General features: G+C 38.0%; 1 protein-coding gene across 2 annotated transcripts in view; it reads left to right on the forward strand.

Annotated features, from left to right (window-relative positions):
- Positions 1 to 19437, forward strand: part of KDM1A (lysine demethylase 1A) — a 70979-nt gene that overhangs the window by 34135 nt on the left and 17407 nt on the right. For both annotated transcript variants that reach the window (XM_010345466.3, XM_010345467.3), the window contains 6 exons: positions 2513 to 2646; positions 6275 to 6353; positions 8083 to 8175; positions 8936 to 9042; positions 10421 to 10502; positions 11831 to 11925. In XM_010345466.3, the coding sequence (XP_010343768.2) occupies positions 2513 to 2646; positions 6275 to 6353; positions 8083 to 8175; positions 8936 to 9042; positions 10421 to 10502; positions 11831 to 11925 (590 nt within the window). The remainder of the gene's footprint in view (positions 1 to 2512; positions 2647 to 6274; positions 6354 to 8082; positions 8176 to 8935; positions 9043 to 10420; positions 10503 to 11830; positions 11926 to 19437) is intronic.

A 19437-nucleotide genomic window follows, 5' to 3' on the forward strand; every position in this document is an offset into this window, starting at 1 on the left:
TTTAGAAGAAAGAAGTAACCTACTTAGAGATATTTAGTTCAGATACTCAGAATTAATCTGTAGATAAGTTCCTTAAAATGTGAGATGTTTTTGGTCTTGCTTTTTTGTTTTGAGTTTTTATTTATTTTGATTTGGGAATAGGGGCTGGGAACATCAAAGCCATATAGTTTTAGAAAGTTTCACATTACTGAAATAAACTGTATCCACAGTAGTAAGCATTTCTTCTTTTCTTGCCTTAATTTCATGCTCCACCTACAGTATGCCTCTTACTTTTTTTTTTCCTAAGGAATAAATTGTTCAGACAGTCTTTAATTTTAGGTATGGATTAATTGTAAGGATTGTTGATTTAGTAACATGAGACACAGTGTTTATGCCCTCATTTATCTACAGAGGATGGATAGCTTTTTCTCTTTTTCTCTAAGAATAGTATTTCTTAATGTGTGGCCCATAATTAGCATTAGGCATTTTTGCTTGATCACTTGTTAAATGTGATTTTTTTCTAGGTAGTGTTTGCCGTTTGAATGTCTCTGTGAAACAGACTCCTTAATAGCTTAGCTATACTTTCCTGAATTACATCTTTAACTGCCTTTTTTTAACTCTCCTAATCTTACTAATAATGCCTTTGTATTAGTTTTGCTTTCACTATCAGTGCTTCCAACTTCTTGTTTTATGTGCTTTAAATGATTATATATGGTCTGAGTATGGTGGTTTATGCCTGTAATCCCAGCACTTTGGGAGGCCAAAGCAGGTGGATCACTTGAGGCCAGGAGTTCAAGACCAGCCTGGCCAACATGGGGAAACCCCATCTCTACAAAAAAGAATTAGCCAGGCATGCGCCTGTAGTCCCGGCTACTCGGGAGGCTAAGGCAGAAGAATTCCTTGAACCTGGGAAGCAAAGGTTGCAGTGAGCCGAGATTGTGCCACTGCACTCCAGCCTGGGCAACAGAGTGAGAGTCCCTCTCAAAAAAAAAAAAGAAAAAGATTATATATGGATATCTGGTGCCTATTTTGTTATTTACATATAATTAAATGGTATGGAATTTTGCAGCTCTTTAAATTGAGTCTTGATAGTTTTATAGTTTTATAAGCTGGTGGATAAGTACATCTATAAGGTGATCTTATAAATACATTTGCATTTATTGTGCTTTTTTTTTTTTAAAGACAGAATCTTGCTCTGTTGCCAGGGTGGAGTATAGTGGCGTGATCTCAGCGCAGTGCACTCTCTGCCTCCTGGGTTTAAGCGATTCTCCCGCTTCAGCCTCCCAAGCAGCTGGGACTATAGGTGCATGCCAGCATGCCCAGCTAATATTTTATGTTTTAGTAGAGATGGGGTTTCACCATGTTGGCCAGGATGGTCTCGCTATCCTGACCCTGTGATCTGTCTGCCTTGGCCTCCCAAACTGCTGGGATTACAAGTGTGAGCCACTCCGCCTGGCCCTGTGCTTGTGTTTTTAAGATCACCTTATAAAGATGTACTTATCTACCAATTTATAAAACTATCAAGATAATACCCAATTAATTAAAAGTTGGAAAATAACATACTTTTGGGAGGCCGAGGTGGGTAGATCACCTGAGGTCAGGAGTTCGAGATGAGCCTAGCCAATGCAGTGAAACCCCATCGCCACTAAAAATACAAAAAAAAAAAAAAAATTAGCCAGGTGTGTTGGCGGTTGCCAGTTATCCCAGCTACTCAGGAGGCTGAGGTAGGAGAATCGCTTGAACCTGGAAGTGGAGGTTGCTTGTGGGGTTGCAGTGAGCTGAGACTGCACCACTATACTCCAGCCTGGGTAAAAAGAACAAAATTCTCTCTCAAAATAAAAAAGAAAATAACGTATTTTACTTGCAGTGTATAATGGATGTATACACTATACACATATGTTATATAGTATATGTAGTAATATTTTACTTGTAGTATATAGTAAAGCATTTCTAATGTTTCTGTCAGAAAAGATAAATTCCTTGCATTCTTCTTATTGTTGTCTGCTTAATTTCTCTCACTGCTTGCCAACGTTGAATTATGATTACTAATGGATGGTACTATTGATGGGATTGTGGTTTTCTGCTGTTGATTATTAAACCCCAGCGTCATCTTTCTGTTTCGTGCTATAATTCTAAAAGAAGGCGTAGGGTTGTGCGTTTCACTCCACGGCTTCTTTTTTTCACTTTCCTGTTAGTGCATTTTTCTTTATTCTGGTTCTTTAGTTTTAAATGTTATTGTATCGGTAGTGCTAATTTTGATTAGATCATCTAATATGATAAAGTTATTTTATGGATGAAGAAGCTATTTTAAATGCCTTTTCTTATAAGGTATATTGTTTCAGTAAAGTATAAACTTTAGAATGTTAAGCTCATACAGGTGGCTAATATCTAAGGAAGTTTCAGCTATTGAGACAATTGAAAAGTTTAAAAAAAAATCAGTCTGTGAATGAGGCAAAGGAGTTCAAGCATTATTACTACCCCTGTTTTGTATTCACTTGCACTTTTCCTGGATGTCCTTTGCTTTATTCGTTAGGTGTGGAGGGAGCAGCTTTCCAGAGCCGACTTCCTCATGACCGGATGACTTCTCAAGAAGCAGCCTGTTTTCCAGATATTATCAGTGGACCACAGCAGACCCAGAAAGTTTTTCTGTTCATTAGAAACCGCACAGTAAGTTTCCATGTCAGGTTTTCCACCTGGATTATAACAAGTACATTTGGCTTTGATAGAGAATATGGGAAAAACAGAAAGGGAAGGAAGACTTTAAAAATTATCTCTAATACTATTTCCCAGAGACAACCATTGTTAATAGTTATTTTTCCTTTGGGTATTTAAAAAATGTATATATAATTTTTGTTTTCATAAAATTGAGATCCTTCTTGGATATATTCTTTTGGATCCCTTTTATACTTCACAGCATAAATACAACATAAATACATACTATATTCATAAATACACATTAAAAATATTTATTTAAGCCAGGCACAGTGGCTCACACCTGTATTCCCAGCACTTTGGGGGGCTGAGGCAGGCGGATCACCTAAGGTCAGGGGTTTGAGACCACCCTGACCAACATGGTGAAACTCTGTCTTTATTAAAAATACAATAGTTAGCAAGGCATGGTGGCAGCCACCTGTAATTCCAGCTACTCAGGAGGCTGAGGCTGGGGCTGGAGAATTGCTTGAACCCAGGAGGTGGAGGTTACAGTGAGCCAGGATGGTGCTACTGCACTCCAGCCTAGGCAACCGAGTGAGACTCCATCACTAAAAAAAGAAAGAAAGAAAACACACAAAAAAAGCTTTATTTAAGCATTAAAAAATGTTTTTAAAAAATCTCTTTGTCCTTCCCACTTAAGGTAAGAGAAATCCTTACCCTGTTCTGCTCATCCTGTTCAACTTCTTCCTCTGGCTGAATGATTTAACTTCAGTATCTGCATAATATTTGGTCTGACAGTTGTGTTATAATTTCACTGCTGGACATTTGTGGCCAATTTTGCTTCATTATAATTAACTCTGGACAGTCTTATGCATTCTTGACTCTACCTATGGTTATTATTTCCTTATGATAGAGTTCTAGAAGGAAAACTACCTTGTCAAAGGGTTATGAACACTTTTAAAAAGTTTTGGTACTTATTGCCAGATTGCTTCCCAGAAAGGCTGAACCAGTCAACAGCCCCACTGCTCTGCCATTTTTATTAAAGCAGTGATAATCTATGCTACTATAATAAGCCCAATCCATTTCAGTTCTCTTTCATATCTTGGATTACTACTGAGACTGACTGCTTTTTCACATTAGTAATTTATATCTCTTCTGTAAATTTTTCTTTTATAGCCTTTATTCATCAGGAATTCTTATTTAGCCATAGAGTATGTAGATGAGGGAAAAGTGCTATTCAGAACATATTCATGTTACTCTAGGGTGATACAAAGCAGAAGAAATTTACCTCATGATTCAGCTAATTTGAATATGAATATAGCTCAGAGAGATTATGGATATGTCTGCTTTTTAGCCACCACCAGTTTCTTTATTTTGGCTTTTAGATTGCAAAACCACTGCTAAATTTGGATTGCTAAATGTCATTTAGCTAGAGCAATTGATTCTCCTGGGTTTTTGTAAAACAGAAAAGACAGTGAAGAAAAGTTGATGAGTATTTTAAAAAATGAACAGAAAATTCTTTGTAGTCTAAGGCTAATTTGTCTTATAATTGAATCAGTTTCTGTTTGTAGCATATCAACATTTGCTCTAAGTGGATTTTTTGAGGGGGGCAAAATTGTTGGGGGTTTTTTGTTTGTTTTTTTTTAATCTGAAGGGAGTTTTCACTTAGATTTGAGCAGCGGATTTATCTCTGTCTTCTCCGGTTCACCAAAACTCCAGATTTGGGGAAGGGTTGCCCCATGTTAGATATGTGGTCTCTGGCTGTGAAACAGAACATAAATCAAGCTCTGCTGCAAGAATTTTATCGATTTTCTAGTCTTAAACTATAGTACTTTAAAATTGCAACTTTAGGATTATTGAAGTACAGTGTGACCTAAGCATTATTTTATAGGAGGAGAAGGAAGACTTGTGTTGGGAGTGAGGAACTTGGGCTCAGTGTGCACTTGAGGAAATCTATTTACTTTACAGTGGCCATAGAGTAGAGTATCTGTGCGGATTTGTTCATAATCCCTTAGTAATTTGGTTTATTTACATATAGCCAAATTAATTTCTTCTTGGTTGAAAGTTGTCTTATGGAGCAGTCTTTATTAATTTTTAGCTAAGACTTAAATATGACCCAGCGCAGTGGCTAACCCCTGCAATCCCAGCACTTTGGGAAGCTGAGGTGGGTAGATCACCTGAGGTCAGGAGTTCAAGACCAGCCTGGCCAATATGCCAAAACCCCATCTCTATTTTTTAAAAAGTTCAAAAATTAGCCAGGCATGATGGCAGGCACCTGTAGTCCCAGCTACTCAGGAGGCTGAGGCAGGAGAATTGCTTGAACCCGGGTGGCAGAGGTTGTAGTGAGCCAAGTTGTGCCACTGCATGACTTGCCTGGGCAACAAGAGCGAAACTCCGTCTCAAAAAAAAAAAAAGAAAGAAAAAGATTTAAATATAGTAGTAGTAAATAGTTTGTCTTGCATTTTGCAAGTATATATTCACTTTGGGGAGAATTCATTGTAGAGCCTATTGATTGTACCATAATGTTTTTTATTCCTCATCTTACTGTTGTTTTTTTTCCAGCAATATTTGAAATAACTGACTGCTCCTTTCTTAAACACAGTACTTTTTTGGATTCGATAACTCAGTATTCTGGTTTTTCTCCTGCCTCCCTGGTTGTCTTCTCTGATTGCTTTGTAGGATGATCCCTAACAATCCGCCATTACCTGAACCAACTCCCAAGTTGGTTCTCCTCTCACCATGTTTTCTCCTCTAGGAACCCTTTTCAGTGCATTTGACTTCAGTTATTACCATAAGCAGATGACTCCAGACCTTTTCTGACTTCTGAGCTCCAGGCTTTATATCCAGTTATTTTATATCTCTTCTTATCTTGGAGCTAAACTCATTATCTTATTTCTTCTTTCAGTGATTCCATTCAGTGTCTGACATACCTACTCGCTTAGTTGTACCAAAATGGAGGCACTGTCCTTGACACCTTTCTCCCCAACCTCAACATACCTTGTTGAACATTAGATTTTGTGGATTTTATCTACTTAGTATCTCTGGAGTCATATAACCCGGGTTTAAATGCTAGTTGCTCCCTGCTAGCGGTATGGAGTTGGCAAGTTATTGGGTGGTTTTCTCTCTTAGGCTAAATAACCCCAGCTTCAGTAATTTACTTATTTGATATGGTTTTGTATTTCATCCATTTCTTTGTCAGGAGTATAACCTCACTGTTTTAATTAAAGGGAAGCCCATGTCTGGGGCCTTAAAGTTAAAAGGGTGATTTTATTTATTTTTACTTTTTGAGACAGGTTCTTGCTCTGTTGTCCAGGCTGAAGTACAATGGTATGATCATGGCTAACTGCAGCCTCGATGTCCTGGGCTTAGGCAGTCCTTCTGCCTTAGTCTCCTGAGTAGCTGGGACTACAGGCATGTGCCACCATACCCAGCCAATTTTTATATTTTTAGTGGAAATGAGGTCTCACTATATTGCCCAAGCTGGTCTCGAACTCCTGGGCTCAAGTGCTCCTTCTGCTGCAGCCTCCCAAACTGCTGGGATTATAGGTGTGAGCCACTGCAGCCAACCAAAAGATGATTTTAATGATGGTCAAATGGCATATGTCTATTTGTATGTAATACAATTTATGTCATTTAAATGCAGTTGCAGTTGTGGTTGGATAATCCAAAGATTCAACTGACATTTGAGGCTACTCTCCAACAATTAGAAGCACCTTATAACAGTAAGTAGTGTGTTCAATAGGACTAGTTTTGTACTGGATTATGAAAGTTGATATGTTCTTCTAGGAGCCTAATGGTTCCTTGATAATTAATTATTTCATTCATATTTCCATTTTGTTTCAGCTTGTGCTGTGCAAAAATAAATTTTATAGAAAACCTGCTTTCTAGGTTTTTATTCATTTTCTGCTCTTGAAATTGTGTTAACACATGAGTGCAAGAGATTGCTAAGTACTCTTCCTAAACCTGTTGTCCAGCTTTGATCCATGGAATACTTCAGCACTTCATTGGCTTCCTATCTGGTTTTCTTATTCCCACTTACACCAACAATGCCTTGTGATGTTTTTGCCAAAGTAAATGACTGTTATAACTACTTTGTGAAGGTTTGGTTTTATTCTCATTCCATCTGTGGTGGTGTGAAATTCTTTAAAATTCTTATTTAGATAGACACAGTGTTGTACACCTATAGTCCCAGCTACTCAGGAGGCTGAGGTGGGAGGATTCCTTGAGCCCAGGTGTTTGAGTTCAGTCTGGACAATGTAGTGAGACCCTTGTCTCTCAAAAAAAAAAAAAATTAAAATTAAATCAATACAATTCCAAATTTTGTGTTATACATTTTGACCTGCGTCACAGACTAATAGTTCTAAGAATCACATTGATTGATTAATTGATTGATTGATTGATTGATTGACAGGGTCTCCCTTTTTTGCCCAGGCTGGAGTGCAGTGGCGTGTTCACAGCTCACTACAGCCTTGATCTGTCAGGCTCAAGTGATCCTCCCACTTCAGCCACCATGCCCAGCTGGTTTTTAAAAATTTTTGGTAGACTCAAGGTCTCACTGTGTTGCCTAGGCTGGTCTGGAACTCCTGAGGTCAAGCAATCAGCTTGCCTCGCCTCCCAAAGTGCTGGATTACAGACGTGAGCCACTGCACTTGGCCAAGATTCAAATTCATTCATTCATTCATTCATCCATTCGTTTATTTATTTGAGACCTGATCTCACTTTATTGCCCAGGCTAGAGTGCAGTGGTACAATCATAGCTCCCTGTAGTCTGGAACTCCTAGGCTCAAGATCCTCCTTCCTCTGCCCCCCGAGTAACTAGGACTATGGGCATGTACCATCATGCCTGGCTAATTTTTTGTTTTTTTGTAGAGACAGGGTCTTGCTGTGTTGTCCAGGTGGGTCTTGAACTCCTGGCCTCAACTGATCCTCTCACTTCAGTCTCCCAAAGCCACTAGGATTACATGTATGAGCCACCACCCCCAGCCTTAGAATTACTTTTTTAAAGGAGTCACATAACCTAAAGTTTAATGGAAAGGTTTTATTTTTTTTGAGATGGAGTCTTGATCTGTTGCCCAGGCTGGAGTGCAGCGGTGTGATCTCGGCTCACTGCAACCTTCACCTCCTGGGTTCAAGCAATTCTCTTGCCTTAGGCTTCCGAGTAGCTAGGACTACAGGCACATGCTGCCACACCCAGCTAATATTTTGTATTTTTTTTTTTTTTTTTAGTAGAGACGGGTTTCACCATGTTGCTTAGGCTGGTTGCAAACTTCTGAGCTCAGGCAATCCACCTGCCTCGGCCTCCCAAAGTGCTGGGATTACAGGCGTTAGCTACTGCACTGGCCGGGAGAAGATGTTTTTAAGGACTTGATGATGGGGAAATGGAAGAAGTTAGAAGAATATTGTTTAAATTGCTGAAAATAAAACAATATTTTTAATCCACTTATTCTGTAGGTGATACTGTGCTTGTCCACCGAGTTCACAGTTATTTGGAGCGTCATGGTCTTATCAACTTTGGCATCTATAAAAGGATAAAACCTCTACCAAGTAAGGACCTCCTGCCTGTCTAATAAATTTTACCCTTTTAAGTTACGGTTTCAGGATCGTATTTTATATCTATGATGACGTTCGCATTTTATATTGATTCGTAAGTCTATATTTAAAAATATTTCCAAGTTTATCTTCTTGTAAGTCAAGTTGAAAATAAAATCTCTTAATGTGCATTCCACTTAATTTCTAGTTTGATAGCTACTTAGAAAAAGTTACTGGATTTCTAATTTTAAAAACAGAATAAAACAATAAAATTTGCTTAAAATGAGAGGAGTTCATTTTGCAAGTAGATTTGAGGTTTTTCTCTCATTGACCCATTCTTTATGCTAATAGTTGCTTTTTAAAAAAATAATCATTTTTTTCAAAAAGAAGTACCAAAGACTACAAGGGTAGAGGTTAAAGGAAATAGATTATATGCAGAATATGTCCTAATATAATTATGAAATAAATGAAGCAGATTATTAACCAATTAACTAGGAATCACAGATACTAAAACACATGCCTGAGGTAATGAAAAAATAAATCTTAAGATAATGGATTTGATTTGTAAATGTTCAACATTGAATTTGAGTTCTTACGTTTCAGATATTTGTTAATTTGTTTTCAAGTGGTTTCCATATTTTGAAAATAACTCTCTGAATTTACTTTAAGATATTATAATATGTTAAGAAACTAGAGGTTTTCATGAAATAAGACTCTTAAGTACAAACTTTTATGCCTACAACAAAATATTATTTTTTTCATTTCTTGCTTTTAGCTAAAAAGACAGGAAAGGTAATTATTATAGGCTCTGGGGTCTCAGGCTTGGCAGCAGCTCGACAGTTACAAAGTTTTGGAATGGATGTCACACTTTTGGAAGCCAGGGTAAGAATTTCATTTTAAGTTTAGAGGCTTGAACTGATGGAAATACGGTAAGGAAATTATCTGTTGCAAATTAAGGATTATACAACTTGAACTAAGCCAAATTGATTTGTATAATAGTATTTTGGATAGTGTTACCGTTTTGAAAAAGTATTTTTTATAGTAAGGCTTTGAAAAGTACTCTGTGAGTAGGGTTTTAGAGTATTTGTTTTCTTGACAGATATTTTCAAGTCATTGTTTCTTGTAGTTAGCTCTCAAGTTTGGGGCCTTCATGGGCATATCCTTTGTTAGGAGGCAGTTGTTTTTGGTGATGGAACAGAGTGAATTCCCTATTTTTGATAAAGAAAAAAAGTTGCTTCTCAGGCAGGAACCATCTTTTAGAAGCCAAGATATTGGTTCTTTTCTGTTAGTCCTGGAGAGAGAAATGGAAACAGAAGGAGTAGTAAGGGATAACGGCACACAGTAGGAAAAAGAGCATCGTATTAGGATGCTACTATTCAAGCTATTTTCATGAATAATTTTTGAGATATAATTATCTTCAAATGGCTTTAAAGTGCTAGTTTTTTAAGAGTATGGGGAAATTGAAATTAAATATTTTCTTGATATACTATTATTAAAATATTCAGAAAACATTTTTGTGCACTTTGTATAGTGTGTACTAAAAAATACATAAGGAATAATAGGACCATTATGATTCCTATCTATGAGGAGTTTATAATCTAGTGTATACATTTTTGTTTTGTTCTGCATTTTTGTTTGAAGTTCCCAGAGTACTGTTACATTATTATAATCATTATTAAATTATTGCTGCATCTCAGCCATACTTGAAAATGCCTGGTCAGCAGTGATAAACCTGGGCCTATTTAGGGATGAAAGGTATTGTGAACAGGCTGTGTTCAGTAGACGCTCTGCACCTGGGCATAGGGCTGCACTGGAGAACCATTTGTTAGAAAAATTATCCATCAAATTTTTCCCAGATGACTTTGGGGATCAGGGTGTAAGAGTCAGATTACAGTGGTAAAAAGTTGGTATTTAGTGTTGGTCTATGTGGTTGGCCCTCATTCATCCTGTACATTAAAAGGTATTATAGGCAGCTGGGTGGAGAGGTACCTGTGACTAAATATATCTTCCAACTGTCAAATTGTTTTATATCACATCATTTAATTCTGTGTCATTTAGTTATATGACATTTAATTACATGTCATTTGTTACCTGCTTCTCCTTCAAATAGTCTTCAAGTTAAACTTCGTTTGTTCTTTGTGCCCAGACATCTTTATTTTTAAATTATAGAAGACAGAGCCATGGTATGGTATGTACACAAAATGCCAGGTTTGTGTTTAAAACAGAATTGATGATTTTGGCTATTTAATTTCTGAAACAGGATCGTGTGGGTGGACGAGTTGCTACGTTTCGCAAAGGAAACTATGTAGCTGATCTTGGAGCCATGGTGGTAACAGGTCTTGGTAAGTAGCTATTGGTTTGTGCTATAGTACATGGTCTGAGACTCAAAAAATGTTTAAAGCCAGAGATGCAATTTTAAAATATATTGGTTTAGGATAGTCGTCTTCTGTTAGTGAGAGGTGAACTGCCAAATAGTCTTCCTGAAAGGATATAGCAGTATGTGTAAAATGTAAATTTTACATATCTTTTGACCTAAAGTGTCTTTTTCTAGTTCTAGGAAATTATCCTAAGAAGATAAGTAGATAATGTTGTGTTTGAAGCATTTTTAATATGGCATTGTTTTTTGTTTTGAGACATGGTCTCACTCTTTTGCCCAGGCTGGATTGCAGTGGCATGATCTTGGCTCACTGCAACCTTTGCCTTCCATGCTCAAGTGATCCTCTCACTTCAGCCTCCCTGGTAGCTTGGAGTACAGGCATGTACCACCATGCTTGGTTAATTTTAATTTTTTTGTAGAGATGAGGTCTCACTGTATTACCAGGCTGATCAGAATTCCTGGACTCAAGCAATCTTTTCAAAGCACTGAGATTACAGCACTGGTTTTGAACTCTTGACCTCAGGTGATCCACCCACCTCGGCCTCCCAAAGTGCTAGGATTACCAGCATGAGCCACTGTGCCCAGCCTAAACTAGCTTTTGAACAAGCTTACAAGACAAGTACAAAGAGCCCCACTAATTTATGCTTATAATTACAAATACGTTTCATGGCTTTAGAAATCTAAAGAGGTAGGTCAGTAGCTTTATGAGCCACCACACCTGGCCTTGTTTGTTTTTAATAGAAACAAGGCCTTGCTCTGTTGCCCAGGCTGGTGTTGAACTGCTGGCTGCAAGAGTTCCTTCTTCCTTAGCCTTCCAGAATGTTGAGGTCATGAGCATTAGCCAGCTTGCCCAGCCCTGGCATTGTTTTTGATAGCAGAGCATGAGAAACTATAGATTAGAAAATTAGAATATAATACAATAAGAAATATGCAGCCACTAAAAATCATGTAGCTTCATATTAATGTAAAATGACATCTACAGTACATTGCTAAGTTGAAAAAAGATTATAAAATAATACATTATGATCCTTTTACGTGTGTGTCTATAATTTTATACACTTAAACTCTAGAAGGATCTGTAATAAAATGTTAATTAGTAGGATTATAGGTATTTTTTTTTGCATTCTTCCTATTTATCTTACATATTTTTGCTTGGAGTGTTTTTTTTTTGAGAAATTTGCATACTGTAAGCTTTTGAGCATTTCTTATTTTGAGTAAAAATATTTTTTACTTTGAAGTTTTTGTTCTCTTTTCATAGACCTATTGAATTTAATTGCTCTGAGTTTTTTCTAGGAGGGAATCCTATGGCTGTTGTCAGCAAACAAGTAAATATGGAACTGGCCAAGATCAAGCAAAAATGCCCACTTTATGAAGCGAACGGACAAGCTGTAAGTTGAGGACAAACAGAATTTTTCAACATTTCTTTGGTTCAGTTGAAAACAATTTTAGGAGAATGGTATGGATGAGCAAATACATATATACACATATACATATATATACCTACGTAAGTGTTTATATATAATCTAAGGGTAGAGATGATGTAACATTATTCTGGTTGTTTCTTAACTCTGAGCTGTGTAGGAAGGGATTATTATATATACATTTACATGTCTATTTAACATTTATCTTTAGATATTTAGTGAAGGCTAGCTAGACAGTTAATCTTTTTATTTGGCTGTGGCCACCCTACTCCAAGGGACTTGTGGAATTGAAGCCTGATCCTTCGTTTTGTTTGTATTGTGCTTTCCATCATGTGCTTTAGCTCCATGTGTTCTTTATGACTTCAGTTTTGTGTTTATAGGCTAAAATTTTTGATGGGCTAATAGCCAAATGATACTTACCCAAATGCTTAGATAGGCTAAAGTATTTGTTGACCAGAGGCATAGGAGCTTCCTATACTTACTGTGACGGTAGCATGGAAGTGATGAATGGTAAGGGGAGTGGCACAGTTTAACAACTGTAAAATAGGTTTCAATTACGTGAGTCGGTCCTAATTTTTTTAGGAGTGAAATTCAAAAGTTTGTATTTAGCAAAAATTTTACTGACTCCCTTTATCAAGATGAGAGCCCACACTTCTTAGGACATAAGCACATATTATCTTTCTGTTTGAGGGCAGGGGAGATTTCTTATGTGTATGGTGGGTTTAGCTATTGTTACTAAAATTGGTTCGATCCCAGCTCTTGAATTTTGTGTGATAGGTCTCAAGGAACATCATCACTTATTCCTGTCTACCTTAAGGCTTTATGGGGTTCATATCAGAGAAGGACAGACTCTTAGGGAATGCTCTGGTTTCCATCCCCACCATCCTGGTCCAGATTTCCCACCAGGGCCTGGGTGGGATAGGTAACAAGAGGCTTCTTGCAGAAAAAACTTAACAGAATGAGAAAGAAAGGGTGAAGTAGAGATTAACTCAACAATTGAGTAAACTTCTCTTACTCTACCAAGACCTGTAAGGGATGTAGAGATGAATAAGCTAGTCCCTGTTATAGTGGTACTTGTACAGAAATAATTCTTTTTTCCAAAATTTTTATTATAGAAATTTAAAAACATGGGCAGAAGTAGAAAGAGTACTAATAGTGAACCTCTGTTTTCCCAGTTTTGTTTTATCTGTCCCATTCCTGCATCTTTGAGTCCAGGGAAGTCTGGAGTATTTTAAGGCAAATCACAAACATATCACCCATAAATATATTCATACCAGTAACACAAAGTCAACCCAAGGATTAGATAGAAGAACAAATTACTGTAGAAGAACCAAGATGGCAAGAGGGTGTATGAAGATGTGAGGGGAAGGGCAGTAAGAGATTTGAAGGGAAGGCGATCATTTGTGAATGGCAGATCCAGGACTTCAACATGTGTTTATGGAAGGGAAAAGCATTGCAGGCAGAGGAGGTTTAAGTCAAAGCAGAGAAATCTGTAAAGGAGGATGGGATTATACCAGTGAGGATAGGAAGATAGAAAGTTTAGGGTGGGGCCATGTTGTGGAGAATGTTGCTTGCTAGGCTTGATTGTAGGTTGGAACTTGAGAGGTTTGAGGACAGGGGACGTGACATGATTAAATCCATGTTTTAAATATAATATTAATAGTAGGCAATAAGTACAGAATTGAGGTGAGGGGAAGCAAGGCTCCAGAGTGGCTAGTATTATCCTTAAGAAGTGATAGAGTCCACAGTAAAGATTAATCACTGATCATTCAGACACCATCTTTTTGTTTTTTTTTTTTTTTGAGACGGGGTTTCGCTATTTACCCAGGCTGGAGTGCAATGGCACGATCTCGGCTCACCGCAACCTCTGCCTCCTGGGTTCAAGCAATTCTCCTGCCTCAGCCTCCCTAGTAGCTGGGACTACAGGCACACGCCACCATGCCCAGCTAATTTTTGTATTTTTAGTAGAGACGGGGTTTCACCATGTTGACCAGGATGGTCTCGATCTCTTGACCTCGTGATCCACCCGCCTCGGCCTCCCAAAGTGCTGGGATTACAGGCTTGAGCCACCGCGCCCGGCCCCATCTTTTTCTTTAGACTTTCCTGAATGTAGAGCAGGTTCATTAAGTCTTTCTAACAGTAAAGAGAAAACTTTTTTTCTAGTAGAGCTGCACAGAGAAACGTCTGTTCTTGGTATTAGATAAGCTTTAGCACATTTTTTAAAACATTTGTTTCTCTACCACTACTGTCCTCAGGTGGACATGCACTGGCTGCTAGTCTGTGAACTAACTGTTGGTTACCAGTGTGGGATGAGATAAAAAAAAATTACGCCACTAACCACACTATTAATTCAGATGGTGACTTTTTTTTTCCTAGTAGCAAAACTTTCAGAAGTGAAGAAAGTGGTGCATTGATTTATCCATATCTCACCAGGACCAGCCCTTTGAGTAGCACTGTAAACAGTTGTTAACCTTCTGTGGTTTTCAGCATTTTGAATGCAGGGATATTTTTCCCCATGAAATTGATAGTTGTCATTCAACTCTGATCTATATAGGATTTTCTAAGTTGATACATTTGTATTTGGTGTAGTAACCAAGCGTTAAGATTTTAAAGCATTCTCAAATTTGGGAATGGATTCTTTGCAGCTTTGAGTTAGGATTGCTTTAGTTAATCAAACATAAGGCATGCTAATGTTTCTCTACTGCAGTCTCCAGTAGTCTATCTCAGAGTAAGAATGGGCAACCATTAACTAGTAAACTAGCTTTTTTTTGAGAGAGAGTCTGGCTCTGTCACCCAGGCCTGCATGCAGTGGCACAATCTTGGCCCACTGCAACCTCTGCCTCCTGGGCTCAAACGATTGTCCCGCCTCAGTCTCCCGAGTAGCTGGGATTACAGGCGTGCACTACCACACCTGGCAATTTTTTTTGGCATTTTTAGTAAAGATGGGGTTTCTTCATGTTGGCCAGGCTGGTCTCGAACTCCTGACCTTAGGTGATCCACCTGCCTCAGCCTCCCAAAGTGCTAGGACTACCAGCGTGAGCCATCATGCCTGGCCTAAACTAGCTTTTGAACAAGTTTATAGGACAAGCGCAAGGAGCCCCACAATTTATGCTTATAATTACAAATATATTTCATGGTTTTAGAAATCTAAAGAGATAGGTCAGTAGCTTTATTCTTTTATTGCAGGAGAAGAAACTAAAGCTCACACATGTGTTTACCTAAGGTTATCATAATCTAAGTTGAAGAACCAGAATCCATTGCCCGATATTCTGGTTCAGATTCCCATACTTGTTTGACTACGCCTGGCTGACATTTCAAGGAAGTTGAGGGTGGGGTGAGTGCACATCAGCTAAGTCTCATCTGAGAGCTTTCTTTCAGTAGTTACCCTAGGAGCCAGCAAGGCCCACGTAAAGTAAGAATTCATTCAGTCTTTGATTTTTCTTTAGTAAACTGTTAGATGAAATGGGGTTCTGTTTCTTTATGCTTTGTGGACAACTTCGGTCAAAAAAGGAGTAATTGGTTCTCTTGTTAGTATGTAGAAATTAATGATGTCATCCTGTAGAAGGCCAGAAAGTTACTCAGAGTTATATCACTTGTAATAGTGTCTTAAGGACATATCTCTGTACCCAGACACTTTGTTGCTGTAGGAAAAGAAATCATGTAGCAAGTGATTTTTATTTTATGTTGTTTGAATCACAAATCACAAGAATCCCTCAAAAAGTTTACTTCTGTGTTCTCTCTCCTACATTTGTAGTTAGTGTATTGAGTTTCTGTGTTTGTTTTTGACAAGGGAAGTTTATGTCATGGCTTTGAATGACTAGAACAAGAGCTTCACTAATGAAGATATTAATATTAGGGATATAATATAGAGATATAAAATAATATAGGGATATTAAGCATATTCCTCTAAGTAGAAGGGATCTCCACTCATTAAGCCTACAAAACAATCAGAGCTAGTATAGCAGCTGCCTTCATTTGATTGGTGATGGAATTATACTCTGACCTATGCTATAATCAGTAGCCGCTTTAACTGGACATGGAGAAGGTTGGGAAATAGAGTAATTCACATTTCAGGGAACATTTTGTAGGTCTCTGCTGAGGGGACTGAAAACACAATTGGTGGGAGAGATGGTGGAAATGGCTCTGAATGTTTTCTGCATCTCCTGTACACCAGCTAGTAACTCAAGGGCTTTGCTTTTTTTTGGAGAGGGATGGTAATCAAAGGGTATCTTATTCAAATTCCCACAGTGCTGTAGTATTCTGTTTCACAAGGTCTCTGGTCTCCTGTGGAGAGTGTGTGTGTGTGTGTGTGGTTACCAAGTGAGATCCAAAGGGTTCCATAACTGCTTTGAGAAACTGAGCTTTGATTTTTCTTCTTGGGAATGGCTCAGCTGTTAAGAGGAACAGTGACAGGCAGCATGTGAAAAGTAATTGGTGTCAGGTCTCTTACAAAGACCATTAACTATGTGTATATTAGGTATCTATCATAACTTAGCCAGTTTTCATTTGTATTCTTAAACAGTGGTGCTTAGCTTAGTACACTTTTGACACAGGCCTGTTGGCCTTTTGGTTTTCCTCCTTTGAAGAAACATCTTCAGTGTCTTTATGACAGTCTTTCTCCGCCCTTTAAAATCATTACTGCCAATCCATGCTTGTGTATAAATGTAAAAATCTTATGCCTGCCTTTAATGGTCCTGAAGTTGCAAATAGTTTTTTTCCCCCTTAAATATAGTTATAATACTAACTTTGTTTTTCCAAATTCTATTAAGTTATTCATTTAACAAGAATTTACTGAACACCTCTACTATATGCTAAAAACTGCTAGAAAGAACTGCTTAGACATTTTGTGTGTACCATTTCTATACATTCTAATCACTGCTCTAAGGAAGTCAAAAAGATTCCTTATGTGGTGAGAGTGTGAGGAGACAACAGTTTCTATAGAATCACACTTGATTATTTTTATTTTTGGAGACAGGAGGATCTTGTTGTGTTGCCCAGGCTGGAGTGCAGTGAGCCATGTTCTGCAAACATGGCTCACTGCTGCCTTGCCCTCCTGGGCTAAAGTGATTCTCCCACCTCAGCGTCCTGAGTAGCTGGGACCACAGGCACATACCCCTATACCTGATTTTAAACAATTATTTATAGAAATGGGGTCTCACTATATTGCCCAGGCTGATCTCAAATCTGGGCTCAAGTGATACTCCTGCTTCAGCCCCTCAAGGTGCTGGGATTTACAGTTGTGAGCTACTGTGCCTAGCCGAGAATCACATTGAATTTTATTTGAATTAAAGATGTATTCCCTCTGTAGGGATAATAGATATATCTCATTTCTCTTGGCTGTTGAGGATCGGAATTAGACTCCTCAGAAGAAAATTTCTTCTTCCAGGTTTTACCAAATGAACTAATCTTAATCTTCTGCTTCACCATAATTCTAGAAGTGCTCGATGGCATGGGATGGGGAGGTGGAGATTGACCATGGCCTCCACTAGCCATATTTGGCCATTACTGCTTTTTTTCCTGATTCTTTCTGGGGATTTCTCTGGCTAAATCTCAGAACTTTCTTACCTAGTGTACGTTGCTTCATTTAACTCCATTCTCCTCTGCTGCTGGAGAGTTTATGAAGACTTGGCTGTACAATATTTTTTTAAGACCTAAAGAGATTGTTAGAATGAAACCAGAGGTTGAACTAAAGAGAGCTGTCCTTATTCCTTTGAGATGACTTCTTGCAGGATCAGGGACCTTGTCCAGAAAGTTGTTTAGCTTTCCCACATTCTGCATGGGCTAGACCCATAGGCTTTCCTTCCCCTGGACATATTTAGTGATATAATCTACAGAACCAAGACAATCAGGATTGAACCTGTTTGGAACAATTAGACTCTTCAAGATCTCTTAGTCTTGAAGGAGCTATTTACCTGGAAACTTTCATATAGAAATAAACGGCTTCAAAAAGTCAATCAAAATGTGTTCAAAGTGATACCCATTTTGTTTGCTTCTTAGATAGAAAGTTCTTATTTTATTGGCCTGTTCCCCAAAAATGCTTCTCGGTTTGCTGTTACGAATTCTCACTATTTGCACTGTAAAAATACTTAAAACCTGTTGTAATCATTTGTTGAGTTTCTTTCTCAGGATACAAGTTAAGTATCTAGATTAGAATAGTCAGGTAAAATTTAAATTATTATGACTTATGTTTAGCGATTGCCAATATTTCAATTCCATTTTGTTACTGTTACATAATTATTTGTAGAACTAATAGAATCCAGGGATTCTCATCAAGGGGAAGTAAATGACTTAAAACATGGGTAGTTTGGGGTTGTTGGGGTAGTCATTTGTTAGTTCCTTTTATTGTCTGGGTATGTCAAATAGAATATTTCTAACTAGCTTGTTTTTAAAATGATTCTGATTTAAGGGTATTAAAAACGCATTTTTGTTTTCTCCCAGTCAGTGTTGATTTCTTAAGGGACAAGTATTTTATGTATTATTTTCCAAATTTTCCTTTAATTTCAAAGTGAAATTTTAATGTTAGTGGGGGAAAGGCAGGTTGCAAAGCTCTCCCTGGTTGCACTTGCAACACTCCTGTAATTGCTTAACTAGGTGGAAAATGAATGGGGCCTGGTGACTGACAATCTCACATAATCTCATACAACTGAGCCTCGGGTTAGAGTGGTGTACCGGAGATGCAGTCCTGTCATCTGGTGTCAGTCAAATGTGGCAGCAATCTTTTGGTTTGGTTTTTGTTTGTTTGATTTTGTCGTCGTTGATGTTGTTACTGTTCTGTGTTTTTCCTTTCCTCTTTTGAGTTTTACTTTATTCCTCACTTTCTGACACTTCCCTCTCCCCACCCTCCCTCGCCTTTTTTAACTGCCTTTCTTTTGGCCATTTCTATGCCTTGACTTTCCCATTTGGTCTCTGTACAATCTGTTCCTTATTTCTCTGGTGGTTGCAGCTTCTGAGCTAACAGACTGCTTCTGTCATGCTATGTGTTTAAAGCCTTGATTTTATTGCTGTCATACAAAACTAAACTTGACGTGGCTGTTGGGCTGTTATTTACAGTTTATTTCTCTCTCTGCTGCACTGGTTAAAAGGACACTGTCAAGGTATTTTTTTCATAATTTTTCAAATCATTTTCCTCACTGTTTACAATAACCCATTAAAAGCTTGAAACCTAAATCTTTTCCTTTCAGAGATCCTCTCCATCATGCATTCACACTGGTTTGTTGTTGTAGAGTTGCGCCTATATGTTGGGCTGGTGCCATCTGAGTTTTTGTCATTGAAAGTGCGTGTAAAACATTAGGTTTTTTGTGGTTGGTGTGGGTGGACTAAGGGGGAAAGTGTAATGAATCCAGTGGGCTGCTCAGCAAACAGGGAAGAAACAAAGGTCAAATTTGGTCCCTCTAACCTTGACAGTGTCCCTTTAAATATTTCTCTACCACACACCCTGGACCCCAGTTACTGAGCCTGAGTGCTGTGTACTTTTTCAGT

Source organism: Saimiri boliviensis, chromosome 11 (genome assembly GCF_048565385.1).
Source record: "Saimiri boliviensis isolate mSaiBol1 chromosome 11, mSaiBol1.pri, whole genome shotgun sequence".
Classification (NCBI taxonomy): Eukaryota; Metazoa; Chordata; class Mammalia; order Primates; family Cebidae; genus Saimiri; species Saimiri boliviensis.